This window comes from Aquila chrysaetos, chromosome 10 (assembly GCF_900496995.4).
Source record: "Aquila chrysaetos chrysaetos chromosome 10, bAquChr1.4, whole genome shotgun sequence".
NCBI classification, from domain to species: Eukaryota; Metazoa; Chordata; class Aves; order Accipitriformes; family Accipitridae; genus Aquila; species Aquila chrysaetos.
In genome coordinates this window covers 11855261-11879028 of record NC_044013.1, presented here as the reverse complement: position 1 = coordinate 11879028, position 23768 = coordinate 11855261, and the positions used below count along the sequence as shown (strand labels likewise).

The 23768-nt window shown below is 46.7% G+C and overlaps 1 protein-coding gene across 13 annotated transcripts; it reads left to right on the top strand.

Annotated features, from left to right (window-relative positions):
* Positions 1 to 4440: 4440 nt before the first annotated feature.
* Positions 4441 to 23759, top strand: COPS7B (COP9 signalosome subunit 7B). Of its 13 annotated transcripts, none has more exons than XR_003925225.2 (9): positions 4443 to 4553; positions 6683 to 6858; positions 8084 to 8159; positions 9701 to 9789; positions 10380 to 10582; positions 11870 to 11975; positions 13472 to 14641; positions 18348 to 18467; positions 19308 to 23759. XR_003925225.2 is itself a non-coding variant. In XM_030026980.2 (7 exons), exons 2-7 carry the CDS (start codon positions 6697 to 6699, stop codon positions 18354 to 18356), a joined length of 645 nt encoding a protein of 214 aa, XP_029882840.1. In that variant the 5' UTR covers positions 4441 to 4553; positions 6683 to 6696; the 3' UTR covers positions 18357 to 23759. The 13 variants fall into 13 exon arrangements, 2 of the variants coding, with proteins under 2 accessions (XP_029882840.1, XP_029882838.1); XR_003925219.2 differs by having other exon boundaries at positions 17345 to 18467; XR_003925224.2 differs by having other exon boundaries at positions 13472 to 18467; positions 19308 to 19413; positions 21696 to 23759.
* Positions 23760 to 23768: the final 9 nt, after the last annotated feature.

The window sequence follows — 23768 nt, the reverse complement described above, 5'->3', positions numbered from 1 at the left end:
GGAGCTGACAGGACCAGCATTATGGAGAAAGTTTAAAATAAATAGTTGGTTTCCCTCGGACAAAAGCAGCCGCCTTGGTTCTGCAGAAATTTGGCCTTTGTGTTTGTGTAGCAAAGTGGCTTGTTGGGGAAAGTCTCTGGTTCGTTAGCACATCCCAGAAGCCGGGCTGTTCTTTAATATGAGCACGACAAATTAAGTCCTCCGTTAACAATCTGAGCGCAGCTAATACAAATAATTAATAAGTCATGAGAAAAATAAAGGCAGCAGTTGTAATCCAGGCTCAGAACAGGAACAGTGAATAATCAGGGTGCCATCAATACGTTCATGGCTCTGCTTGCCTCCAGATCAGCCACTGTACAAATGAGAACATGAACATTAATAAAGGTTGCGTTTAATGCATAAGGACAAGGCCACTACCAGTATAACCAATAAGAGATCTTAATAATAAAAATAGGTAGCATTTATTTCCCTGATGTATGTGATCCATGCTCAGTTCCACACCATCAGTTTAAAAGTGTATGAACAGATCATTTTGAATCTGGGCAGAGCGCCAGGGGTACGCTATGCTAATATATATCTATCTTTTATTAAGAGTCCTTCCTGGGTTTTAGGTAGGCTGTGTAATTGCATGCTATCTAAGGAAGAGGGACTAAAGATCACCAAGGAAAAAAGACTGACAGGGAGAAAAGGCAAGCAAGAAAAAAAGCAGACCTGAAGAAGGCAGAAACAAATGGTTGTGTGTGGGGGAAGAGCCTGCCTGGTAGCAGTATGACATGCTGGTTTACACAAGACATAAGGCACTCAATCCTGCCTCTGTTCAGGCTCCTCAGAGATGAAAGAGCCAGAGACCAAATGGATCTTGCAGCGAGGAACAATTGCAGCGTTGAAGGGCTTCTCTAGCACAGGGGTAGGAGTGTTTCCAGAATTTGGGGCCTTTGTGTTTTTTGGCCAAATCTCAGAATTCACCTTGCTGTGCAGGGAAGCACAGGCCTCTCATTTTTGAATTTCTGAAAATTACAGAAGAGCTCAGAGCTCAGAGCTGAAGTGTGAAGTCCTTGTGACTGCTCCGGGCACGAGCAGCAGTGGAACATGTGACACCGTAACTCAGTGACAGAAGCCCTGGGATCTCTCCTCTCAAAATCCTTTAGCTGCTTTAACACAAACAACACCCTTGAGCACATCGTCTTTCCAATCTACTTGCAAGAAAGTTGCTGCAAGTCTCACTATCCCTTGGTGCCACTTTGTACTGAAGACTTCACCTTTGCTTTCACATCTCTGGCAGGTGTGACAGTTTCTGAGCTGCCATTGCAGGTAAGAAGACACATCCAGCCTGCTTTCTGCTTTCCCAGAAGCTGTTCTCTCAAGGTGCAGATAAACGAGCTGGTGTTTCTGCAGATCAGTGTAATTGGGAGATAGTTTCATAAACTGGGGCTTCATCCCACCCCACATTTGATGGAAGGGGTTGTACAACTGCATATCTGCAACCACCCAGACACACACATCACTCCTCGCCTGGCCAAGGTGCAAGATGAGAGTCCAGCAAGCAGCTTAGTCTCTGGATCCTGGGAAATGCAGAGAGCTTGACAGCTTCTTCAGCAGAGCGTGGGTGCTTCCATCACCCTGTGCTCTGGAGATGTGTGCTGGCAGCTGTGGGGGTCGGAAGCCTGGAAGGAGAGAGGATAAATGGATGAAGTACAGTGAAAGCATGCACAGATGAGGAACGAAACTGCATCCAGGACTGTGTTAGCATTTACGCAGCCTAGCTTACCCCTAGAGCTACAGGCCATTCAGCCATGTGCAGATGCATCTGCTCCTTCTCTAACATGGCCATGGTGCCAACAGTTGATTTTATTTTGCTTGAAGTTGTTGGGAAGTAAAATTATTACAGACACTTTAGGAACCAGATCCTAATCCTGGCGGCTAAATCTAGCCTAGTGTATGATTTCTGAATATAATGTGTATTATCTGGGTTATTGGTAAGGTCCTATGTTGTCCTAATGTACCTCTTTTCACAAGAGTTTTTGATTTAAACTGCCTTATTTATGAAAGGTAAGGAAGAAGGTAAGAAACACAAAAGTACCCCCTTTCATTGTCAGCCCTCTCCTTGGTAAGGCCAGGTGGTAATTTTCTTGCCAATGACACATCAGAATTGGAACTTCAGGAGGGGAAAAACTAGCCCTGGAATCATGTCCCAGAGCACCAGGAGGAGCATACCTACAAGGGGTGAAGCTAGTGCTGCTGGCCTGGCAGGCAGGAGGCAGACACAAGGCCGGGGGCAGATGCTGATAGACTGAGCAGCTGGAGTTACAGGGCGCTCAAGAGCCTGAAGAACCAGACACTGAACTCAGCGTGATAGAAACTACGGGACAGAGGGGTGTCATTGTGCTGTTAATCACACCCTTTCCATGTCTCTGTCCCTTACAGGTGACTTTGCAGCCTCATGCCTTGGCTTCTGACTGAGAGAAACCATGTTCTCAAAGTCTCTCTTTGGGGCTGCACGACCCCACTGCTTGGGGAGATTACTCTGGATTTACAGTTTCTTTTCTCGGGCAATGCAGGAAAATAAGGTGCATTATCTGCTGCCTAAAAGGGACCTGGATTGCAGAATCACAAGGGGATGAGACAGGGTGAGTCAAGAGATAATGCCAACATTAAAAGATAAAATGGATTAACATCTCTCTGCACGCAGAAAGCTGCGTGGGTGGAGCAAGAGGTTGCAATAGCAGTTTAAAAGGGGATGAGACAGCTGGGCATCCTCGTATTTTTCTGTTAAAAAAAAGAAATCCATCCCAAAAGCTGAGCTTAGCTGATGCTATCCTCCAAAGTCAACATCAGTCAGCCAGGCCGGCTGTCCGCAGTCAGGAGGTGTAAGGACAGCCTGACTAACAGACCCTCCAGGGTAACCTACACGGGGCTATAATGCAGCTGATTTTCACCTGCAGGCTCCAGCAAGAGATTGCAAAAGTGATCCATGGGAAATAGCTCACAATCATATATTTCCATTTCTAGTTCAGCCTGGGATTTCAGCTTTAATGACTCTTGAGACAAACGAGGCCACGCACTGCTTGCCCAAGGCAACTGTTCCAGTGTGTCTGTAGGGTGACACGAACTGTGGTGGAGGGCCTGTTTAGGATGTGATTAAAGAGGTAATTCTCGCTCCCTGTGCAGATGAGATCTAAGCGTGGCTTAAGTAAATTACTGAATGGCTTGTTATAGCCCTGGCTGTGTTCCCTTGCTGCGCGGGGCCTGTTTTTTTACATCCAATTTGCTTTGAAGCTCAGAGTGTCACAACAGCATCCCAACACCTGCATCTCTGTGCTTGCCTGACACCCCTTCTCTGGAAGATGGGACCCCGGGGACCCACTGCGGGTGGCTCTGAGGCGCAGGCTAAGCCCCATCAGTTTTCCTAATAGTTTCTGATGTTCATTCCCTGAAAGCTCCCCCCTCCTGACGGTGCTGGTCCATGGTTTGATCTTCAGGGACTAGCTGACTGAAAGCCAGAAGCACTTTGCTTTCAGCTGAAGGATTTTTAACAGAAGCACACTTTATTCACAGCATGGCACAGATAAGTGTACAGACCTCAGGGAGGGTAACAACGCCAAAAGCCCTCTTGTTTCCACCCCTGCTCTTCTACACGCTCAAGATCTGTGTTCTGGAGAGGACCTCAACCCCTCCAGCTCCCCGCTCCCCCACATCACAGACTGAGCTCTGGCCTTTGGTTTGTCATTTGTTTGAGCCATTTTTCTATGGAGTTTAAAATCAGTTCTAGCACCTTGTGGTCTTTCACCCCATCTCTTGGCATTTTTCCATTCGCACCCCAGGAGGACTGGCCCGAGGGGCTCAGCTCGTAGCTTCCATCGTCCTGCCCCGCGCAACCGTTCAATCTAGTAACGGCCCCACTTCAGCTTCTCCGACATTGCCCGCTTCTTGCCATAAAATGGAAGTGTAATCCTCTCTGAAGGCTGTGGCGCATGCAAGGACTCGAAAGAGGAATGGGACCCGTACCTGTGAAACAGACCCGCGCCGCCATGCCATCAGAACAAAGAACGCGCTACAGCGTGGCCTTACAACGGCGGCCCTTCGCACAGGCCATTTTGGAGTGCCAAAACCCCACGACGCTGCCACGGCACCTCACGTGCCCAAAAGAGAGAGGCAGAAACTTCGCTTGCTTGTCATTAAACAGCTCCTCGGCACGCGGTGGAGGCGGAGAGGCGGCATTTGCTCAGGCATTTGCCGCGCCAAAGCTCCGCGGGAGCCGCCGCCAGCACAGCCGGCCTGCCGTGCCCTGCTCCGGGGGAGGGGGGGGGGCCCAGCCAGCCTCACCGCCGCCGCGAACGGACCCGCAGCCGCCCGGTTGCCGAGGGATGCCGGGGCGCGGTGCTCGGGCCCTGTGGCCGCCCGGGGACGGAACGCTCCGCCCGCGGCCGCGCGTTCCGGGGGAAGGAGCCGCGCGCGGGACACCGGCGCCGCCATCATGGCGGCCTGAGGCGCGGCGGGCACGGCGCCGGGAGCCGCAGGGCGGGAGGCCAGGCGGGGAGGCCGTGAGCTGAGAGGTAACGCCGGGGGAAGGGAGGAGCCGCCAGCCCGCCCTTCCGCGCACCGACCGTTCCCCGCTCCTCGGCCGCGTCCCGGCGCTGCTCGGGCGTGCGGCTCCCCGAGCCCTGAGAGGCGAGCGGGGACCGGTGTGGGCGGTGAGGGGCGAGAGGGCCCAGCGGAGGGACCGCGGGTAAATCACCCCCTGCGACGGGGCACGACTCCCGGCCCGGCGGGGCCCGAGGGCCCCGCCGGGGGTCTGTGGGGACGGGAGGGTCGCGGGGCCTGGCTGCCTCCCTCCGTGCTCTGCAGCCCGCCTCCCTCCTCTGGGGTCTGCGTGAAGCTTCCCGCCCTGAAACCCCTTCAGGTACCTTAGAAAGGCTGCAGCAAGGCGTGACTGAGGGGAGAAACTCGGTTTATCCCCGTGTGTGGGTGGTTGTAGCCTTTGGGCAAGCTTCGTTGAAGTGTCTCGCGTTTGTATTTCAGTCGCTTCTCACCAAGATAAGTCGGTTGTGGAAAGAGCAGCGAGGTAGTGCCGGTGAACACGGTTGTGCAGACCGGTTGCAATAGCAACGCAGTTGTCTGAACGTTAACTTGGAAAGGGGCAAAGAACTGGCATTCCTTTCCTAGCAGGGCATGGATAAAGCTAATCAGTCTTTTGTAACCTCACACACCAGCATGTGTTTTGATTACCTGTGAGGGAGGACAATAACTTGGGAACCGTGAAATCTGGATTTCATTCCCAGCTCAGTCACTTCATGCGCTCTCTTGAGAAAATTGTCAGTCCTCTGTGTCTGTTCCTTATCTGTGAGATTAGTGCTGATGTACCCTCAGGTGTATTAGGAAGCCACAGTGAGTCTTAGTGTATTGCAGGGATTTCTCGGTCCAAACGGAGGTACTCTTCTGTCAGGCTGCACATGTGCCTTTGATGAAAAGAATCATAAAGAGACTTTACACTGAGAACCGAGAAATCTTTGTGTGGAGAGTGAAAAAGATTGCCTGCTCAGGTTGGGACCGTTTGTACCTGCAGGTGTAATGGAATAGAGTAACGTGTATTTTTAGAAGTTGACTAATACAGGAAGCTGGCTGCGTTGCCTTCACAAGTCTTGATTTGGTTAGGCATGGTAAAACAGTGCAAACACCTGTGTGACTATACTACCCCCACAAGGGCAGATGTTGTCCCAGTGGTCACACAGAATGAGACAGGTTCTCTGGTGTTTGGTTTTCTTCACCAGAGTAAAGGTTACATGCTATACTTGATAATTATCCCATACAAATATAACACAAAAAACCCCTTATCTGCTAAATTCTTTGGTGTCTGAATAATACGCTTTGGAAGTTTTTTCTTAGTTGTTTGTAAACAAACAACTTGTTTTGTTGAATTTGTTAATAAACAGTGTTTTGCATTTCAAAAGCAACATGTGGGTGCTGGGAGACAACATGCACACCAGAAATGTCAGGCAACAGCTAAAGACAAAGAACCTCTCTTTACAGGGACTGAAATAGAGCCTTTGTAGAAAGGGTATTTTTATCACTTAAGCTTTCCAGTTAACCCAGAACACTTTAACTGTACAATGTAGACTGGTAAGCTACTTAGAGGCCACAGTTCTCTTTGCCTTTTAGGATCAGAAAGCAATAGGAATTATATATGTACACTTTGCCTATAGCTGATGTCAAAGGAAAAGGTACGATGTATGGGCCTGCATGGTGGATCAATTCTTCACAGAGAATTAAGTTAGTTGCTGGTTTGAAGCTGTGTGATGAGGAAGGAGGAAGTCTTAGCTGGCCTCTAATAGATGTAATAATAAACACCTTTGCAGTTGGCATTATTTGGCAACATCAGTAGAAGGAATAGTCTGAAAACAACATGGAATCTAAACTCCTTTCCTACTAGCAGGAGTAGATCCTTTTAGGGAATTGACCAGACAGTCTGCAGAAATTTTGCTCAGATACTGTGTGAATCCTTATTGCTCCCCAGGTAAATCAGCAGTTGAACCTGCTGGGTTCCTGGCGTGCCCTCTGAATGCTGAAGAAAAATGTGGCTCTGCTGACGCCAAAACGTTACTATGCTGAGCGTACCTTCTCACCCACTGCCAGACAGAATTCAGCAGAGAAAGGATGTATTAATATCATGTTCTTTTATTGACAGATTGAAAACCTAGAATGGCAGGAGAGCAGAAACCGTCCTGCAATCTTCTAGAGCAGTTTATTTTACTAGCCAAAGGTACAAGTGGCTCAGCTCTGACTGCTCTTATAAATCAAGTGCTGGAGGCTCCTGGGGTTTACGTCTTTGGAGAACTATTGGAGTTAACAAATGTGCGAGAGGTAAGAGATGAGTTTCTATCCTAATACCTCTTCTGCACTCCTGGTATAAGGAATCCCTAGAAGTTTCCACAGACAGGCTGTGCATGAAATTTCTGTGCTAGGAAGGGCCTGGTGCAACTTATCCTGGCTCTGAGATGTTTGTGTATGAGAGATTGACGTTGCTTTTGCCTTTATATATTAGATGTTAAAAAATACCTATATAAAGCTTTGCTACCTTAATGCAATTGCTAATACAGCAAAAACCTGGCAGCAGCACAGTAACAATTTTAAGAAGGCACCTAGCCAGCCAACAACGAAAAAAATCCCTTTCTACTGCTTCGATGTCCTGGAAAGCATAACTTCAATGCTCTCCAAAAGCCTTCATGAACAGACGTCTAGTGTATCAGGCCTGGGTGGTAACCAAATCCAAACCATTTCAAACCAAGGTGGAAAGTGAGTTCCAGAGCTTTTACTGAGAATGCCTCGCCAGCACCCCCCTCTACTACAACGAGGGAATCTAGGTTGAGTGTCTCTGCAGCTGGGGTAATGTGGCTTACAGCAAGTCTTACTTTCCAAACAGGCTCTTAGATATGCTGAAAAATGCCTCTATGGTTATTCAGCATCAACTTGCAAGTACTGTTTTTTTTCCTGGATCTGCGTGCAGCAAATGGTATTAAAAAAAAAAAAAACAACACTCAATAAAAATCACTGCTTGGTGCTGCAGTTATTCCAGTGAAGTTTTTGCATGTGAGAGGAGTGCTATTACTTTCAAATGCACTCAACTTAAAATATTCTAGCTTGTTTTGCTTTGAAGTTTTTGTGCCTCTGCAGGTAAGCTGTCTCAGTTTTCCCAGTAATGGCAAGGATGCTTAACCAACCAACACCATTGCCTGCTTGCTTGTCAGTTGATGAGAAGAGCTGGCCCTGTAGGATGTCAGCTGAAATTAAGAGTTGCCTTTTTCTTTTACCTCCTAAGGTACCGCACAAAGCAGTTGACAGTCCAAACTGTAGTTAAGTTCTGGTGCATAGAAATGGCTGGATCATCTTGACTCTAAAACTGCTGAAATTTGCTGCTGCTCAAGAGGCCTCACAAAGGGTTCAGCTCTTTAAGATTGGGACATAATTGCTCTTCTGGGTACTGCTTGCCCTATGTAGACTTAAAACATTCTCTGGAGAAGTTGCCTACCGGGGTTGTGTTGGCTGTTACCGTGTTACATGGAATTTCTTTTGTTTTCTTCCTATCCAGCTTGCTGAAGGGTCTAATGCTGCTTATTTCCAGTTGCTGAACCTGTTTGCATATGGAACATACCCAGACTATGTCGGTAAGAGACTGCCGCCTGTTTGCAGAGTACAAGACTGCTTTGCCTTTTAGAATTGTCAGAGGAGTTCTTTGCTTTCTGTGGTACCTGGTGTAGTGTGGCTGGGTGAAAGTGTCCAAGAACAGAATTTGCTTGGGAGGAGAATTGTTCATAGGGGGTCTCTGGGTCATATGTGCTTTTTAATTGCTAAAATGTGGAGGAAGGGCTAGAGACTATAGTGTTTTACTGGTTTGGATTGGACTGCAGCACTGGATTGAATTGGTCTGTAGCAGGGTTCATTGATGTTCACAGGCCACTTACCTCTGCAGAGTGCAATTTCAGACATCTGTTTTGAAATTTAGGTGACACCGGTTATGAAAGCTGCAGAAAACTTAGACAAAATTGTTCTGCATTATTTATAAAAACCTATATAGTTTATGGGATAACCTTTTATTTTGTGACAGGATTGCTGAAACAAAATGAAGCATTTCTTAGCTAGAATACAAATCGAAATAATGACTTTTATACAGCTTCAGAAGGACTATGTGTGAATCATCTTACTATTTGTCGAGGTGTGCTTTTATCTCTGGTGCTTATGCTTCCATTCTGCTACAATTGAATACTTCATTTGTGAGTAGCAGCCTAATCCAAACCATTACAGAGTGTAACAAACAATTCTGTCATACTGCTGGCTATCACTGTGGTGGATAAGCTATCTAGTTCCTTTAAGGAGAAGTGGCATCTGTAAGTGCAAGGACTGGAAATTCCAGTGGCTGTGGAACAACATGAGCCTCATGAATTCTGTGACTGATTAGAGCATGTTTGCTGTGCATGAGTCTTGCGTCCCAGCATGTGACAATGCAGTTCATTCTTCCTTTTCTAGTGAAGAAAGAGAAAGGGGGAAAAATAGTCAAAATGTAGAGCATTGAGGTGGGATGGATGGGAGAACTTGAGTGGCCCTGAAAACACTAATTTCCATTAAAGCAGATATTTTAAAGAGTTTCTTTGCTTTGGAAAGCTGCCAGTTTCCTTTCTGTTTTTAAATATTCATGAGGCACATGGATGACAGTGAGGCCATCTAGATTAATAATTTCTCCTCTCTTCCTCAGCCTGGTACTTTACACTTTCAACCCTAAATTCTGCAGCTCTTCAGAGAAATAAAACATTTACTATATTTACAACCGGATGAGCAAAGGGGCAAGATTTTATTCTGTCAGCTCGTTAATGAAATAAAAATGACTTGGTGGTAGAAACAAAGCATTGACCAACTGTTTTGGCAGGACATCACTTGTGTAGATGTGAAGTATGTTCTAATTCCAAAACTAGAATTACTAAAGAAGCAGAGAAGAATGGAATTGCCAACTTGTTTTTTAACTTTTCCCCTCTGTCCCTGAGTGTGCTAATCTGTCATCAGCAGCAGCTCTCTCTGCTCACCAGCACCCACAGTAGCTGGAGGAATTCAGCCTTTCAGGGTTTAGTGTAGTATAACTAGCCTGAAGTTCTGCAGCCTGGATTACATAATTCTTGAAGGAAAGTCCTGAATCTTGTCTTTTTAACATTAACAGCAAACAAAGATAACCTGCCTGAATTAACAGTGACTCAGAAGAACAAGCTGAAACACTTGACGATTGTAAGCCTGGCTTCCAGAATGAAGGTAAAGTACACTGTGTATGATAGCAGTTGTCTTCTTGTTTGGTTTTGATTTTGAAAATGGCATCAATTCCACAGCATTGAAGTTGTATCGGACTGCATGAGTACTCATGAAAAATCCTGCAACTAGGAGAGTACCTGTAATGTACAGTGTCCTCTCATGGGGCATTTGGGACATTAAGTTAATGGACTTCCATGGATAAGATATGGGAGTGTCTGAACTGCCATGCAAATTGGTCAGGAAGGCCTGGGAAACTTTGTATGGCTTCTTTCACTGCTGGAAATGTAGAATCATTCTTAAAAACACTGACTTTTTGTTCAGAGAAAACTGAGCAATACTCTTAATTTCTTCTACAATCCCATTACCTTTTTTTCCTCCAGATAGTGCTATGCCAAAGCTTCAGGAATTACCAAGGTTGTATCAGAATATTATGTAGCCTAGTAGCAGGCGTTTGTTCTGCCACAATCAGTTACTGCTGTATTTGCAGGTTAAAGTGTAGGATACAATAAACATTTGTGTCTTGACCTTCTGAGACTTAGCTGTTAATTTTGGCTCTAGGACTGTTAACTTATTCTTGGACTTGCTGTTTTTAGTGCATTCCCTATTCTGTGTTGCTGAAGGACCTGGATATGAGGAATCTGAGGGAGTTGGAAGATCTGATTATTGAAGCAGTTTATACAGATATTATCCAGGGGAAGTTGGATCAACGAAACCAGGTGCTAGAGGTGGATTTTTGTATTGGCAGAGACATTCAGAAGAAGGACATCAGTAACATTGTCAAAACGCTCCAGGAATGGTAAGTCAGTCTCTCCACTTTCCTTGTACATAGCTTGTCCTATTTTTTTCTTAATCCTCAAAGTTTCAAGTGCTGGATCAATTTCACCATGTTCCATTAATCAGGAGTCTTATGTTGTAAGTAGGCACTTGGAGGAGGAGTCTATTGGGCAAGTTTTCCAAGATCCCATCTAGGGTTTGAATTGTGTAACATATCAAGCCAAACTATACTAGGTCTTGAGATTCTGCTCTCACTGTATGTAGTTTTTACATGGCAGAACCCTAGCAAGGAGTCAAGGCCTTTACAAACAGATGTGCCAAACTGGACTCATGGTCTTATGGTGGGAGCCACTCCCCTTTCTGCTGTTATACTTGATAAGGGAAACAGAACTGTCTGTTACTTTTCAGCTTTTTCACTGTGATGAGAACTGCATGGGCTAATTCTAGAGAACCACAGTTCTTTGGAGGGGATGTCTCTTCAAGTTTGAAGTTTCAGATGCCTTTGTTTGCCTTTTCTTTGTTCCTGCAAATGCAGGCTGCATGCAACCATGTTGGGACTGTGGTACTATCTTTTTGTACCTTTGCCAGGAAGCTGCTTCTCATCTTTTTGTGGGATTCCCTTCTCACCCAAATTCTCCTGTAGACTGTGGAGCTGTGGCAGGTTCTGAGCTGACTGGGAAGTGCTTCCTAGTTGCTGTGGTAATGAGTGCATGAAAAGTAATTAAACTGCTGGGAAAATACGCTGTCCTGAGGTGGGGGCAGGTTTTTTGCTTCTCTACTCCAACTCCCTCAATCCCCTCACGGCGGGAGGGCTCTGGCAGCTTCCAGGGCCTTACAGCATTGTTTGGAAGGTTAACAATGAACCCACTGCCAATTTCTTTTCTGTCCTCTCCAGTTACGAGTTCTGTGTTGGAGGAGTGCTCTTGTCTTTTGAACACTTAACAGGCAGGGGGATTCTCTCAATCTGACTTTTTTGTTTAATTTTAAAATTTTACTTGCTTTTGAAAAATGCATTGCATCCCTGTTTAAGCAGTAATTCTGACTGAAAAGGAAGTTGAAAGTGCATTGAACCTGCACTTACTTTTTGATGGGCAGGTAAGAGTAACATGGACTAGCTGGAGAATGCTGTGAAATACATTGAGTAAACAGCAAAGCTTTTTCTTGCCAGCTTTTTGGAACTCTAATCTTTAAGCAGGAAGTATAAATTTAATAATCTCCTAAACTTTTAGGTGAGCATGACTTTTCAGATTGCCAGATTGAGCTGCTCCAGAGAGGACTCGTAAACACTGACATTGTTTGTATCTTGCAGGTGTGATGGTTGTGAAGCGGTTCTTTTAGGAATTGAGCAGCAAGTACTTAGAGCCAACCAATACAAAGAGAACCATCACCGAACTCAACAGCAGGTAGAGATGGAGGTGGGTACAGAGTCACTTCATGCTGGTCTATGCATTTTGATAAATGTTTGTTTACTGAAGAAAATAAGCTGGTAACACCTGTTTAATGGTCATGGCTTCCCTGAAGTAGGCTAGCAATCATGCAAGGCAGATGTGGGTGGTTTGGGGTAGGAAGAAAACACATCTGCTTTTGTTTGCTAGTAACACCACAAACATCAAACTTGCCCACTCTGAGCAGGTTGGTACTTTTCTTTATAAATTTTTATAAATTTAGGCTAGGTGGCTGCACTAGCTGTGGTTTCCTGAATTGATTTGTTAGGAAAAGTGTGCTTTTAACACAGAGCTTTGATGCAATTCTGTTCCTTTTGTACAAGGCAGGAAGGAAAAAACAGTTCTTTTTGTTTTAATCCTGAAAGTGTAATTAACAAAATCTCTCGAGTCTCATTGCTTTTGCAAAAAGTGCTCTCAACAGCTTCCTTTGGGATCTTTCTCTTGGGGTCAAGTTGAGCACCCAGACAGGGCTTTGACATGCTGTCTTCAGCAGCATGACCTGGGAGCGCTCCTGCCTCTGCTCCATATGCAGCTAGGCAGTAGATGGCAGCACGGGCACATGATTTTAGCCCCTGCTGATGTGTATTTACTTGTGAGAACAAATCTTGGCTAATACAGCTGTAAAGGTGAAAATGGTCCTCCCGAGACACTTGCTCAGGGTTTATTTCTTGCAGAGTGCTGCATCCCTGCAGGTTTATGTTTGCCTTCTGAAGCAGCATATGCTTGGCGGCTTGATTGGCATCCATAGTGCATTTGGTTTGCCAGATGCCTTTGCCCTGGGTTGGCACACCTGACTCCTAAACTTGTTTTGGCCTGTGGTTTTTTGTTTTGGTTTTTTTTTTTTTAAGGTTTGCTCATTGTGTTTCTGGTGAGCCCTACAGGGTTCCAGGGGACAGAGTGTGGTGCCTGGTGCTGTATCTCTCCTTTGCAGCTAGAGTAGCAGAAGCTTTACTGCTGCCTCCCACAAAACCAATTTCTGTTCCTGCTTCTACCAAGTATCTGTGGCTCAGACAGCCAGCTAGGCCAAATGGCATTCTCCCTTTTCAAGTGCTGTCCTAAGTGTAAGTTTGTTTTTTTCACAGTCTCCTTTGTCCTTCCTGCTTCTGGCCAACTTAATGGTAGGATGGCTGCCCTCTGCACCAAGGCAGCAGTAGGTTCCTGCAGCCAGCCAGAAAGGTGGTACAATATTGTGCCATTGTCTCTTAGGGAAAAAAAAAAAAACCAAAACAGTGATCTCTAGTTATTCCATATTGGACCCAGACTGGAAATATTAGCAACTCCTGGCTCTAACTGCAGATGAAACATTACCTTTAATAAACTCAAGTACAGAGCATGTTTCTGGTGGGAGAGTTTATTTCATAATCTCCACTCTATACTCCAGGGTTTTTTCAATGTGTTTATGGACAGAGTTTCTACTGCGAGGGGAGGAAGAAGCAGGTGCTGATTCACTGTCTCTTCTTGGCCAGGTCACAAACATAAAGAAAACATTAAAAGCTACAGCCTCGTCGTCGGCACAGGAGATGGAACAGCAGCTGGTAGAGCGAGAGTGCCCTCCACACACAGAACAAAGGCAGCCCACAAAGAAGATGTCCAAAGTCAAAGGGCTGGTCTCCAGCCGTCACTAGAACATACCATCTAAATGTCATTCAGCTAGGAATGACAACAGGAGGAGCAAAAAAGAGCCTGCGTCTCCTTTTTCAGTGGGTTCTGGGCCAGTCACTTCCAGGCTGGCAAATAAAAGCCCTGTTTGATTACAGCTCCCAGTTAGCAGCACCTGGCTAAGTTACACTGTGCAGCCTCTATTAATTTCCAGGGTGTCCCTGTTCTGGCCCTGTAAAGAGGGACTTCTAAAGAGAGGGACTAATGAAAAGGGGCAGGAAAAAAAAAAAATAAAAAAAAATCTGTGAACAGTTTTGCTCCCTCCCAGCCAGTCTCATTGCTGCTTAACCTTGAGGAAGCTGCTCTACTATGCTGTACTAAATCAGATCCTGGGAGAACTTCTGTAGCAAGTGTCTGAATCCCAGGGTTGAAGTGTGGCTACCAAAGCCAGGCTGGGAGTGAGGAAGCCATCAACACAGATCTTTTCATTCCCAAAGGGACCGCAGAAAGGTTTCTAGGCCAGGAACTGCTTTACAAGGAAGTCTTCAGCCTTTCCACTACCCCTGTCTATTTTAAACTGGGGTGAAATTCACACTACCTCGCCCTGTGAAGATGAGATCCAGTGCTGGGCTGTTTACTTAACTGTTTGTTTACTGCCCTTACTAAGCCCTTTAATCTCTCACAGATTTAAAGCACTGTTCTGCATCTCTGAGGCATCAATACAATAAGGAGGAAGCAGGCTGCTCTTTCAAGCCTTCCTTCTTGCAGGTGGTTAGGGGCATACTAGAAACTGTGTTCCTTCTGAATGTGATGTGACCTCCCAGAGCTGCTTGTGAATTGTTTCCCCTATTGATACCTTCAAAGGGTAATGCATTTGCTCTTTCTTGGATGCTAGCGACAGTGGTCTGCATGGGAGAAGAGCCCGTTTAGCATTGTGGCAGGCTAGTGGCCCAGGACCCACTGGCAGGGGTCGCAGCAGCATCCCCTTGCTGAAGCAATGGACTTGACTAGGCTTTCTGAATTTTAAACACTTTCAGGTTGTATTTTCCTCCCTTTTTTTGTACGTTGTTGTGATTCTAAAGCATTTCAGCCTTTGTTTTGTGTTTTTTATTTGTTACAGACTAACTTAAGGTGATTTGCACCTAGTTTGGCAAGGTGTGGGTTTTTTTTTTTTAGGGGGGGAGGATGGGGTTGGCATTGAAACAGCAATTCACAAAAAGCACATTTTAGAAAAAAATTAAAAATGCTGATTTAATGTCAGAGTGTGGAGTCTTGGCTTTGAGGCTGCTTTAGGCTCATAGTCCAACAGCACTTGTTCACTTGAGCATTTACTTGATTCTTGATGTTACGGTATCAGAAGGTCTGACTAATCTCCCTGATGCAGTCGGGAGGCAGGGAAGTGCTCTTCCCATTTTGTCAGTAGTTTGTCCAAATTTGTGCAGAAGGATCTGTGGCAAAGCCAGTAGCTGAGCCCAATGTCCTGAGCCTGAACACCTTTGATGCCTGATTGTGGAAGGTTTGTAGTTGTGCTCTGTCTTAGGCCAATCGATTCCTTCCTCTCGGTCTAGCAGAGCACTGCTTTGTAGTTCGGCCCCTGCATTTCACTTCACTCCATGCTGTAAAGAGAAGGGCTTTCTGTGAGCAGGCAGGAGAGCTGTTTAAGCAGAGGACTGTGACAATGCTCCAGTCCTGCAGCCAGCTGTCACCTGCACTTGCTTGTGCAATGCACGTGCCTTCCTCTTATTGCTACCAGAATTCTTTGCCATCTGTGTGTTTTTAGTCCTCAGTCACAGGACTTGTACACTTGTGAAAGTAAATTCCTCTCCTTTTCTTCTGCAGTGCAGGCACACCAGCTTCTAATCTTGGGAGGTGGATCTAAATACCTTCCATCCAGTTGCCTCTGGGTCAAGTCCCTTGGTTTCTGATTCTCTGCCAACTCTCTCTCCCCCTAGAAATGCTAGCCAAAAAATTCCTAGGGAAGGATATTAAGTGAATAAACCCAGAGCACGAAGCCTTCCCCTATATCTTAAGGGAACTGTTTCCCAAGCAGTGGCAGTACTAGTTTCTGTACTAGCTTCTCCCAGTGTTTAGCTGACAGCTTCTCAGGAGGTGTAGGTCGACTTTGTGTACCCAAGTCTAATAGATCTGTGTGATGGAAATGAACTAAGTCAGTTTGTGGCTTTCTGCGTGGACAGCTGCAGTGTACTGGTCATCCAGTTCTTCACTAGATTTGACTAGTGAGGAGGGGTTCTGTGGTCCTCACTAGCTGTTTTCTTTCCTTCCCATTTTTAGTATCAGTCCTGCAAAGAGGCAGGAGGAATACAAATGCCATTGGAAGTCATTTTAGCTCCTCAGCAAGCTGCAGTCTGCTGGGGAAATAGATGTGAATTTGGCATCCTTGGTGTTTATTCCCTGCCAGTTACAGGAGTCACATTAGTTTGCTGAAGCTTCTTTAGTGTTGGAAGTTTTTGAGTTTGTTCTTACGTTTTTGCTGTTCTCAAAGCCTGGCTGGGGGTGAAGATCTTATTTATGCTTCGGTACACATTGCCTTTGATCAGCAAAGAAGCAAGGGAGGAAATAGCACTTTCAATAAAGAGCTGTCCCATGCTTGACAGCGATAGAGGACGGAGAAGGGAATGGGGTATTGGAGGGAACTGAGCTGTTTGCATGTTTGGCTTTCCTGGTGTGCCAGCAATGCGCTTGGTGCCGCAAAAGGAGGGGGGTGTCTTTGCAATGAGCCCAGTCTGAGATGAGTCATTAACAAATGACATGCATAGAGTACCTGGGGGAGGCAAACAGCTCTGCAGCAGCTGGTTAATGAATCTGGCTTGAAGGAAGGAGTTAGAAGCTATTCCAGGAATGAAGCAGAAGGCATAGTTGTTAACAGGGAAGGATGCAGGAGGTGCTGTGCTGTTTGAGAAGGACAACAGATAAAGACTGCGTTGACTCCCTGTGAGTTCAGGGCGGGCAGCAGCTCGGAGCAGAGTTGTGTGAATTAGGGGCTGGTGGGGGCTAAATTGCAGAAAATTTCAAGTGGGAAGTGCCTGGGGAGCCTAACTGTGCTATGGGGACAAGAGGGAGATGGAAGCAGAGGTGGATTTGATGCAAACTCCCATGTATTGCTTGTGCCTGCTGGAGGCAGCTACCGCCGTTTGTCTGAGCGCTGCTGGACACTGCTCCCTGATGTGGGGAGAGCATCCTGCCCTACTTTGTTTTATGGCAGCAATGGGCTGCTCCAGCTGCAGCTCACTTCAAGATTGCAGCAGGACAGAGTTTGAGCTATTGAACTTCTGTTTGCAGCCTCCACCCGGAGGGAGACAAAGTAGATGGAGCTGCCTTCCCTCTGCTCTTCAGGGCTTTATTGTCTAGCTTCGTGTTCTGCAGCTCCACTTGTACTAGTGCTTGTTTAATATGGAATTGAGCACTGAGCTGGAAAATGGAAGAGAGGATCTCAGCTGATTGCAGTGCTGGTAGACTGCCCTAGCCCTAAAGCTGTGCCTCATGCTAACAAATGTCCCTGGCATTCCTGCTGTGAATCAGTTGATACCAGCTAACATCAGGCAATTCTGGAACATGATAAAGCAGTGCTGATGTCAGTCTTTACAGAAAAAAAGTTTTGGCTCAAAATCTATTGTTCTTTTATTTCCCTCCTCACCTCCTTAGAAAAGTTGAATGCTAGCTTAGTCTTCTGTTGAGAGCAGGAGGGAAAATCAGTGATGCTGACACCCTTTTGTGTTCAGATTTGAGACCCATCCTGCAATCAGTCTTGTGCAGACTTCTGAAATCCCATGGGTGCTTGTGGAGCTGCACGCAGGCTTGCAGGTCTCTCTCTATGGATTGGCTACAGGAGTAGGAGGACCTGCAGAGCTGCTCTCCAGAGTGAAGCTGGGGAAAGTGAAGCTTTTGTTCCCATAGAAGAGAGTGGTGGTAAGAGATGGCCATTTTCCCACCAGCACTGCAAAGTGAATTTTGCTGAACAGCTTTCTCTTCCTGGAAGAATGGAAAATGATAAAGAACCCAGTGGGTGTCTTTGTGTTTGCTTGTAGTGTTCTGCTTATCCTATGAAGGGAAAATGCATTGGTCCGTGTGTGCAAAAAGGAAGTTGGGCTTACTCATTGCAGGGGAGGCAGAAGGAAGAGTGCCATCAACTTTGATAACTGGACCAGAATGTAACAAATTGCATGGGTGCACCAGACTTTTCCTAAACTTTCAGTTCTGTACAGGTTTATAGGAGTGCATCTAAGCTGTTTAGAGAGGCCTCCGACTTTTAAAACCACATAAAGCCCACCTCGCTGGGGTAAAACAGTCAAAGCTTATCCATTCCTAGGTGTGTTGGTGCTGCTGTTTGTTACTTCAGTTATCTGAGACTGTTGCAAACATTGCAATGGAGAGAAACCGTGTTGCTCTTTGTTATTCTGAATAATGGGCAAATGGTGAAAGTAAAGAACCTGCCTCACAAGTATAAGGACCGAGCTAGCCAGATCTGACACCTACTCCCATACGAAGTTTTCTGTTGGTTCCCTGCCCTGCCCCACTAAGTCCTTTATAGCATCTGACCTAATGCAAGGGAACCAAAACCTGAATCTGTCTAGTTTATTTTTTTGTAATCTGAGAGAGAGTAACCTAGGGGCATCAGGAAATGTAAATTAAAGTTTAGAGTGATCTCAGTTCCTACTTGTAACCTCAACCTTGTATTTTTATTATGGAATTTTAACCTGACAGTCTGATTGAATTTCTCGGCAGAGTTTTTAGAAATATGTCATTGTTTCACTCTGCTCCATGGCGAAGGTCGGTGTCTCTCAGGGACTGTTGACATTTTGCTGATATTCCATCAAGTTTGGCCCTACCACAGAGCTACCAGAGGTAAGTGATTGAAGCTAGAGAGGTGTACTGTAAAGAAAGTGTGTATTTACCCCGTAGCCTGACTTGCTGTACCCTGCTTCTTAGTGGCACTGTGGTGGTACCTCCATCTCTGATTAGTGAACCAGGCAAAGGATTGGGCAGAGCAGCACTTTGCTCCCTGTCTTCAAATACACAGGCACACACGCTGCTTCTTCCCACAGTGTGTAGGCCTCGTGAGATGCTCTGATGTATTTGCTACAGGCTACAAATTGCATGAGTGTGAGAGCTGTGACCATGGCTTTTTCTTGTCAAGAAGAAGGCAAGATGTCCCTGCTCTAGTGAGTGAGCATGCACACTGGAAATTCTAGGTAGTAATACGATGCCATAAGGTCATTTAACGTTCCTGAAATGTGTATTTCCCCACAGAGCGCAAAATAATTTGTGCCAGTAGTCCTTGCTTCAAGTAGTTTTAGTAGAAGATAGGACACCCTTCCACAGCTCCAGGTCTCCTATAGAAAGACTTGTGAATCTCAGTATCAATTGGGCATTTTTCAAATGCTTGTGCACACGTGATACCTCTGTGTTTCCAGAACAGCTGATTGTGGTGGGTGAGTGAAGCCTTGGTCCATCAGAGATTGGCCTTTTTGCCAGTATTTTGAGCTTCTCTGACTGTAGGGTTGTATCTTCATGGGTATGAAGTTTGGCAGTTGTGCTGTCTAGCCCTCCAGACTCTTCCTGAAGATGCTGTTTATCTCACCAGCCCTAACGTTTCACTTGCTGTCTCATGATCAGCACAGTCCTAAGGGTGCCTTGCACTGATGCAATAAGTAATGTCTTGGTGTTTCATTGTCACCTTCGCAGCTGTTAGAGAGCACCAGTTCCTACAGGATCACCCGCCAGCTGTGATGCTATTCCTTTTACATCACGACTGTGAGATGACACCTCTCCTTGCTGGCAGACAAGCCAGGTGGGTAGGCATTGCTCCTCAGAGCTGTTCTGCATCGAGGGAGGCGCAGGCTGTTGCCTGGTTTAGCATAATGGAAATCAAGGACAAGGACAGTGTTACAAATAAGGGGCAAAGCACAGAGCTCTGTTCTGTTCCAGCTCTGCTACAGCTGCAGAAAGCAACCTTGGGCAAATCAGCTCCTCAGCTGCATTTCCCAGGACAGCCTCTCTCTTGCATGCTGACTTTGTGACGGAGATTTGTAAAGTGCTTTGGTCTCCTGGCTGGGCAGAGGTTCATTGTTAATGGAATTGAAGATGCATGTGTACAGGAGGAAGGGAATCTTAAAGCTTTTTAAGCTTTTCTAGAAGTCATCTTCCTCCTATATACCATACCATTCTTTTCCCCGATGCAAATAAGGTGGTCCACTGTGGGAATATAGGCCTGGAGTATTATGGGTAATATACCAGGTTAATTATGGAGGGGGCAGGAAAAATAGCCTGTGCCATTTTCAACAATATCAAAGGGATGCTACCTAATGATTTTCCTATTAGCTCTTTTCCCAGCCTGCCAGAGTCACTGCAGAAGTGTCATTTACAAAGGCAGTTTGCAACTCATTACCCTGGATTTTCACTGTAGTTCTGCTCCAGAGAGCGTGGGCTTTTGCTGTGTGCCCCAACCTAATGAATTGCCTGATTCGGTTAGTGCTGCCATCCCTTCTGACAAGGTTAGTTGCTGACTGACAGGAAGGTGCCTGAATTCAATTCCCTTCTTGTTTTCAACTTGTGCTTGTGTCAAGCGCCCGCTCCCTCTGGAAGCTGCCCTGTGATCCCTTCCCTTTGTTTTTCTGCATTCTGAGGGAAGCAGCCCATGCTTAGAGAAGTCCTATAGCAAGTGGCAGGGGCATGTGTGCTGCTGCCCCGGCACTCCCTGCTCAATGCCTGAAGTCCCTTTCCAGCTGGAAAATTCCACTGCTCTCCTGCTCTGGGGCTCTGGGCTTTTCTTTTTCTTTGTTGGTTTGGGATTTGCTGTCACCTGAGCTAGGCTTTGTAACCTTTCAGCAATAAATACCTTGGAAAGGCTGCATTAATGGTACCAGGGAAGAACGTGCAATGTGGGCTGGGGGAACAGAACTGATTTCCCACACATTAAGAGGGCAGCTATGTCCCTGTTGTGGGGGCTCCAAGGTCTACTCTGGCCTGTTTGGGCTTTGCAAGGCACTTGTACAACAGTGCTGGAGAAAGCTCTTGTTGTTTTTCACTAAAGAGCAGTGTGCTTTGTCAGGCTGGGGGCCTATGGCTCATCTCATGCTAGGAATAGCTCCTGGAGAGGAGAAATCAAGACTGTTCCTATGTCGTGTCACAAGTACTCCCACTTGGAAGCTGAATGTGGCTACTGCTCGTTCAGCTGGTAATGCAGAAAACTTGTAGGTCCCATGGGTGCTAGTTTGACCTAAGTGTGGACAGAGGAGCTTGGGGACTCCTGCCACCTTCACTTCCAGGTGTGTGTATACACCTCTGTTAAATGCCGTTCTCTGAGCCCGCTGTTGAGGTGTCAGATGCCACTCCCGTGAGGCTGCAGCTTGCATCCAGGACAGCTCTTGCTGTTCATTTATGCTGTCTCTGGGCTGGGATGTGGCAAGGGAGTTTTCCAGTGCCAGCCCTGGATCCTTTTACTGGTTGTCATGAGGAATTGACCTAGCTGGCCCACAAGGGAGGCAGTGACGTGAGGTCAATTTGTTTATGCTGCACGTGATGCTTCCTCCCCTCTTAATTAGATTCCTGTGGCCCCTCTTTCCTGCTGGCCTTGTTTCCTACTGAGCCCTGTCAGGGAGACCCAATTGTGGCCTTATCACGTGCTTGCTGTGCTCTAATGAGCCGTTTCCATTTCCCATTCTGGCCTGTCCACCGAACCGAGGAAGGTGCTTGTCAGCGCTCTGAAAACTGACCTGTACTCGCAATGCCACTCTCTGCCCATCAGATCCACCGGTCTGGCTGTGCCACGTGGATGCTAAGGTTGAGTGGATCTGAAAGTTTTCCTAAGTGCTCTTTCACCCCCGAGTGCTCTTGCACATCAGCTCACACCCCTGCTGTGGGCACACTGTTCCTGTCCTGCAGGTGGGAGACCAGCATGCTGAGGGACAGGGTGACTTATCCCTGGTCAGAGCGGAAGCAGCAAAGCAAGGAGCCAAGCTGTTATCCCGTCCCTCTGCACAGGGAGCTCTTGCTCTGATCGCTCTCCTTCTGCCAAACTGTGTCCTTTTGCAATGCAGCTTTGTCCTTTTCCTTGGGCTTGCTCTTTTCCAGGAAGCCCAGTGGACAGAAGGAACCCGTGCTGTGGGGCTGCGCTTTTCCCTTCGGACTACGCTGCAGAGGAGAAACGGGAATCCAGACCATGCGCAACCCCAGGCTGTGATCTCTGGGATCTCCCCCAACCTAAACTCAGGTTGTGCCTCACTTTGGTGGTCATATTTTGTGGATTGAATTCCTGAGACTGAGTTCCCTCTGATCTGTTGAGGAGAGGCCCTCTGTCACCAGGCAGATGGTTTCATTCCAGCTCTGGCTTTGCAGCAAAAAGCCAAAACTGGAAGAGGAATTGGCCCCACCTTGGTCCCAGCCTGGTATTCTGTTGCGGTCACTACTCTGGCTTCATGCTCAAGGACCAGGACCCTGAGGGGGACCTGCATACCATCGTCTTACACCACTGTTCAGACCTGACGTGCAAGGTCTGCACAGTAAGTGATTCCTTATTGTCCCTTAGGTTTGCTGGGTGACAGTGGACAGTCCCTTCTGATGGGCATCTCTTTAGGAGCTCCTGGTACAGCCCCTCCTTCCCTCTAAAGGTGTGCAGAGCTGGTAGGGTGACCTTCACAGGTGTTATATTTGCCTCACAGAGCCCTGACAGTGGGTTGTCATTACCTACAGACATCTCTGGAGGGTTCTAGATGACCTTCAGTAAGGGCATGAGCTGCCAGCTGCCCGTGCTGCCTGCCTCCCTCCCAGCCCGGCCTCCCAGGGTCTTGATTTTGTTCCCCATAGGCAACGTCTTATGTCGTCCGTCAGCTGCTGCTCCCCGTCCAGCTGGACTCTGTGGGCACTGCGAGGTGGGTACCTCTCTGTGATGGAGGCTTTGCTTGTGTGAGGCTAGAAATGTCACGTGCGTGCTCCTAACCTGATTGAGCTGTCGGGTGTCTGGATGAATCCACTTGTTCTGTAAACTTTAATGTTCTCTAATAGTTGGGGAGAGTCTGGCTGGAGGTTTCTATGGTTTCCTGGTGGTTGCTACGGAAAGGGACCTCTCTGCCTCTAGGTCTTGGTGACTTTCTTTTTGCCCTATCCTAGGCACCGGAGCCCAGCAGAACATAATGCTTGTTGTTTCCCAGCCCACTACAATGGTCAGGGCATAATTTGTGACTCCTGTCACGGCTGGGCTGGGTGCCTGCCACTCTTTTTTCCTTTTCTTTTTTTTTTTTTTTTTCTTCTTCTAAGGCCTCTTTGAAGAATGAGACCAAAGAGCCTTCATGCAGGAGTTTGTGTGTTTGCTGCGCTTCCCACCCCCTCACTTGCTGTTTCCTTTAGAGCTCCAAGTCATTTTAACGATTTATTTCATGCACTTTACATAGCAAGAAGCTGTAGCAACAGCTGTGTCCGTGAATCCTTACCAGACAGCCCTCAGTATACTTTGGTCTGTCTATGGCACAGTTAAATAAATCTCTACTGGAGGAAGGGACTTTACAGCTTAGTGGCAAAGGTTTGGCGAATGGGAATGTCAACAAGATACTTAGTGAGCTGCTGGATCCTAGAGTAACAGCACCTCTGGCATAAAGCTCTGCTTCCGTTAGCGCAGCTGGGGGCCAGATCCAGCGTGGTCTCTTTGTTGCTGTCAGCAGGGACTGTGTCTCCGTACGGTGCCCAGTGATAAAGCTATAGTTACGGGACAAAATTTGGACCCAAACCTGCAGACTGGAAGTGGTTAAGATGCGTCTAGGCCAAACGCTACTCTTGTTGCGCTGCTATCAGTCTGGATCTAGGCTATTGAACATGATGGGCTTATTTCCACCGGTGCTGTTCAGGATCTGGGCATAAATGAGTTGCCCGAGGCCACGTGCTCTCTCAGGGAGCTCAGCTGTGTTCTGCAGAGGCTTGCAGCTGCACGCAGCACCAGGCAGGATTTGGTCGGTCAGAGTATCACAGGATTGGGTGCAAGTTTACTTTTGCATACGGGATCAAAGCTTAAAATATCAGCTGGCCTTTCTCTCGCTCCTGACTTTTCTAAAACATCTGAACAATTTCTTCTTTAACTCTGTTAAAATCAATCAATCTGACATTTAAATTGTATGTGAATTTGATAAATAAAGACAGATTACAAAATGCCACATG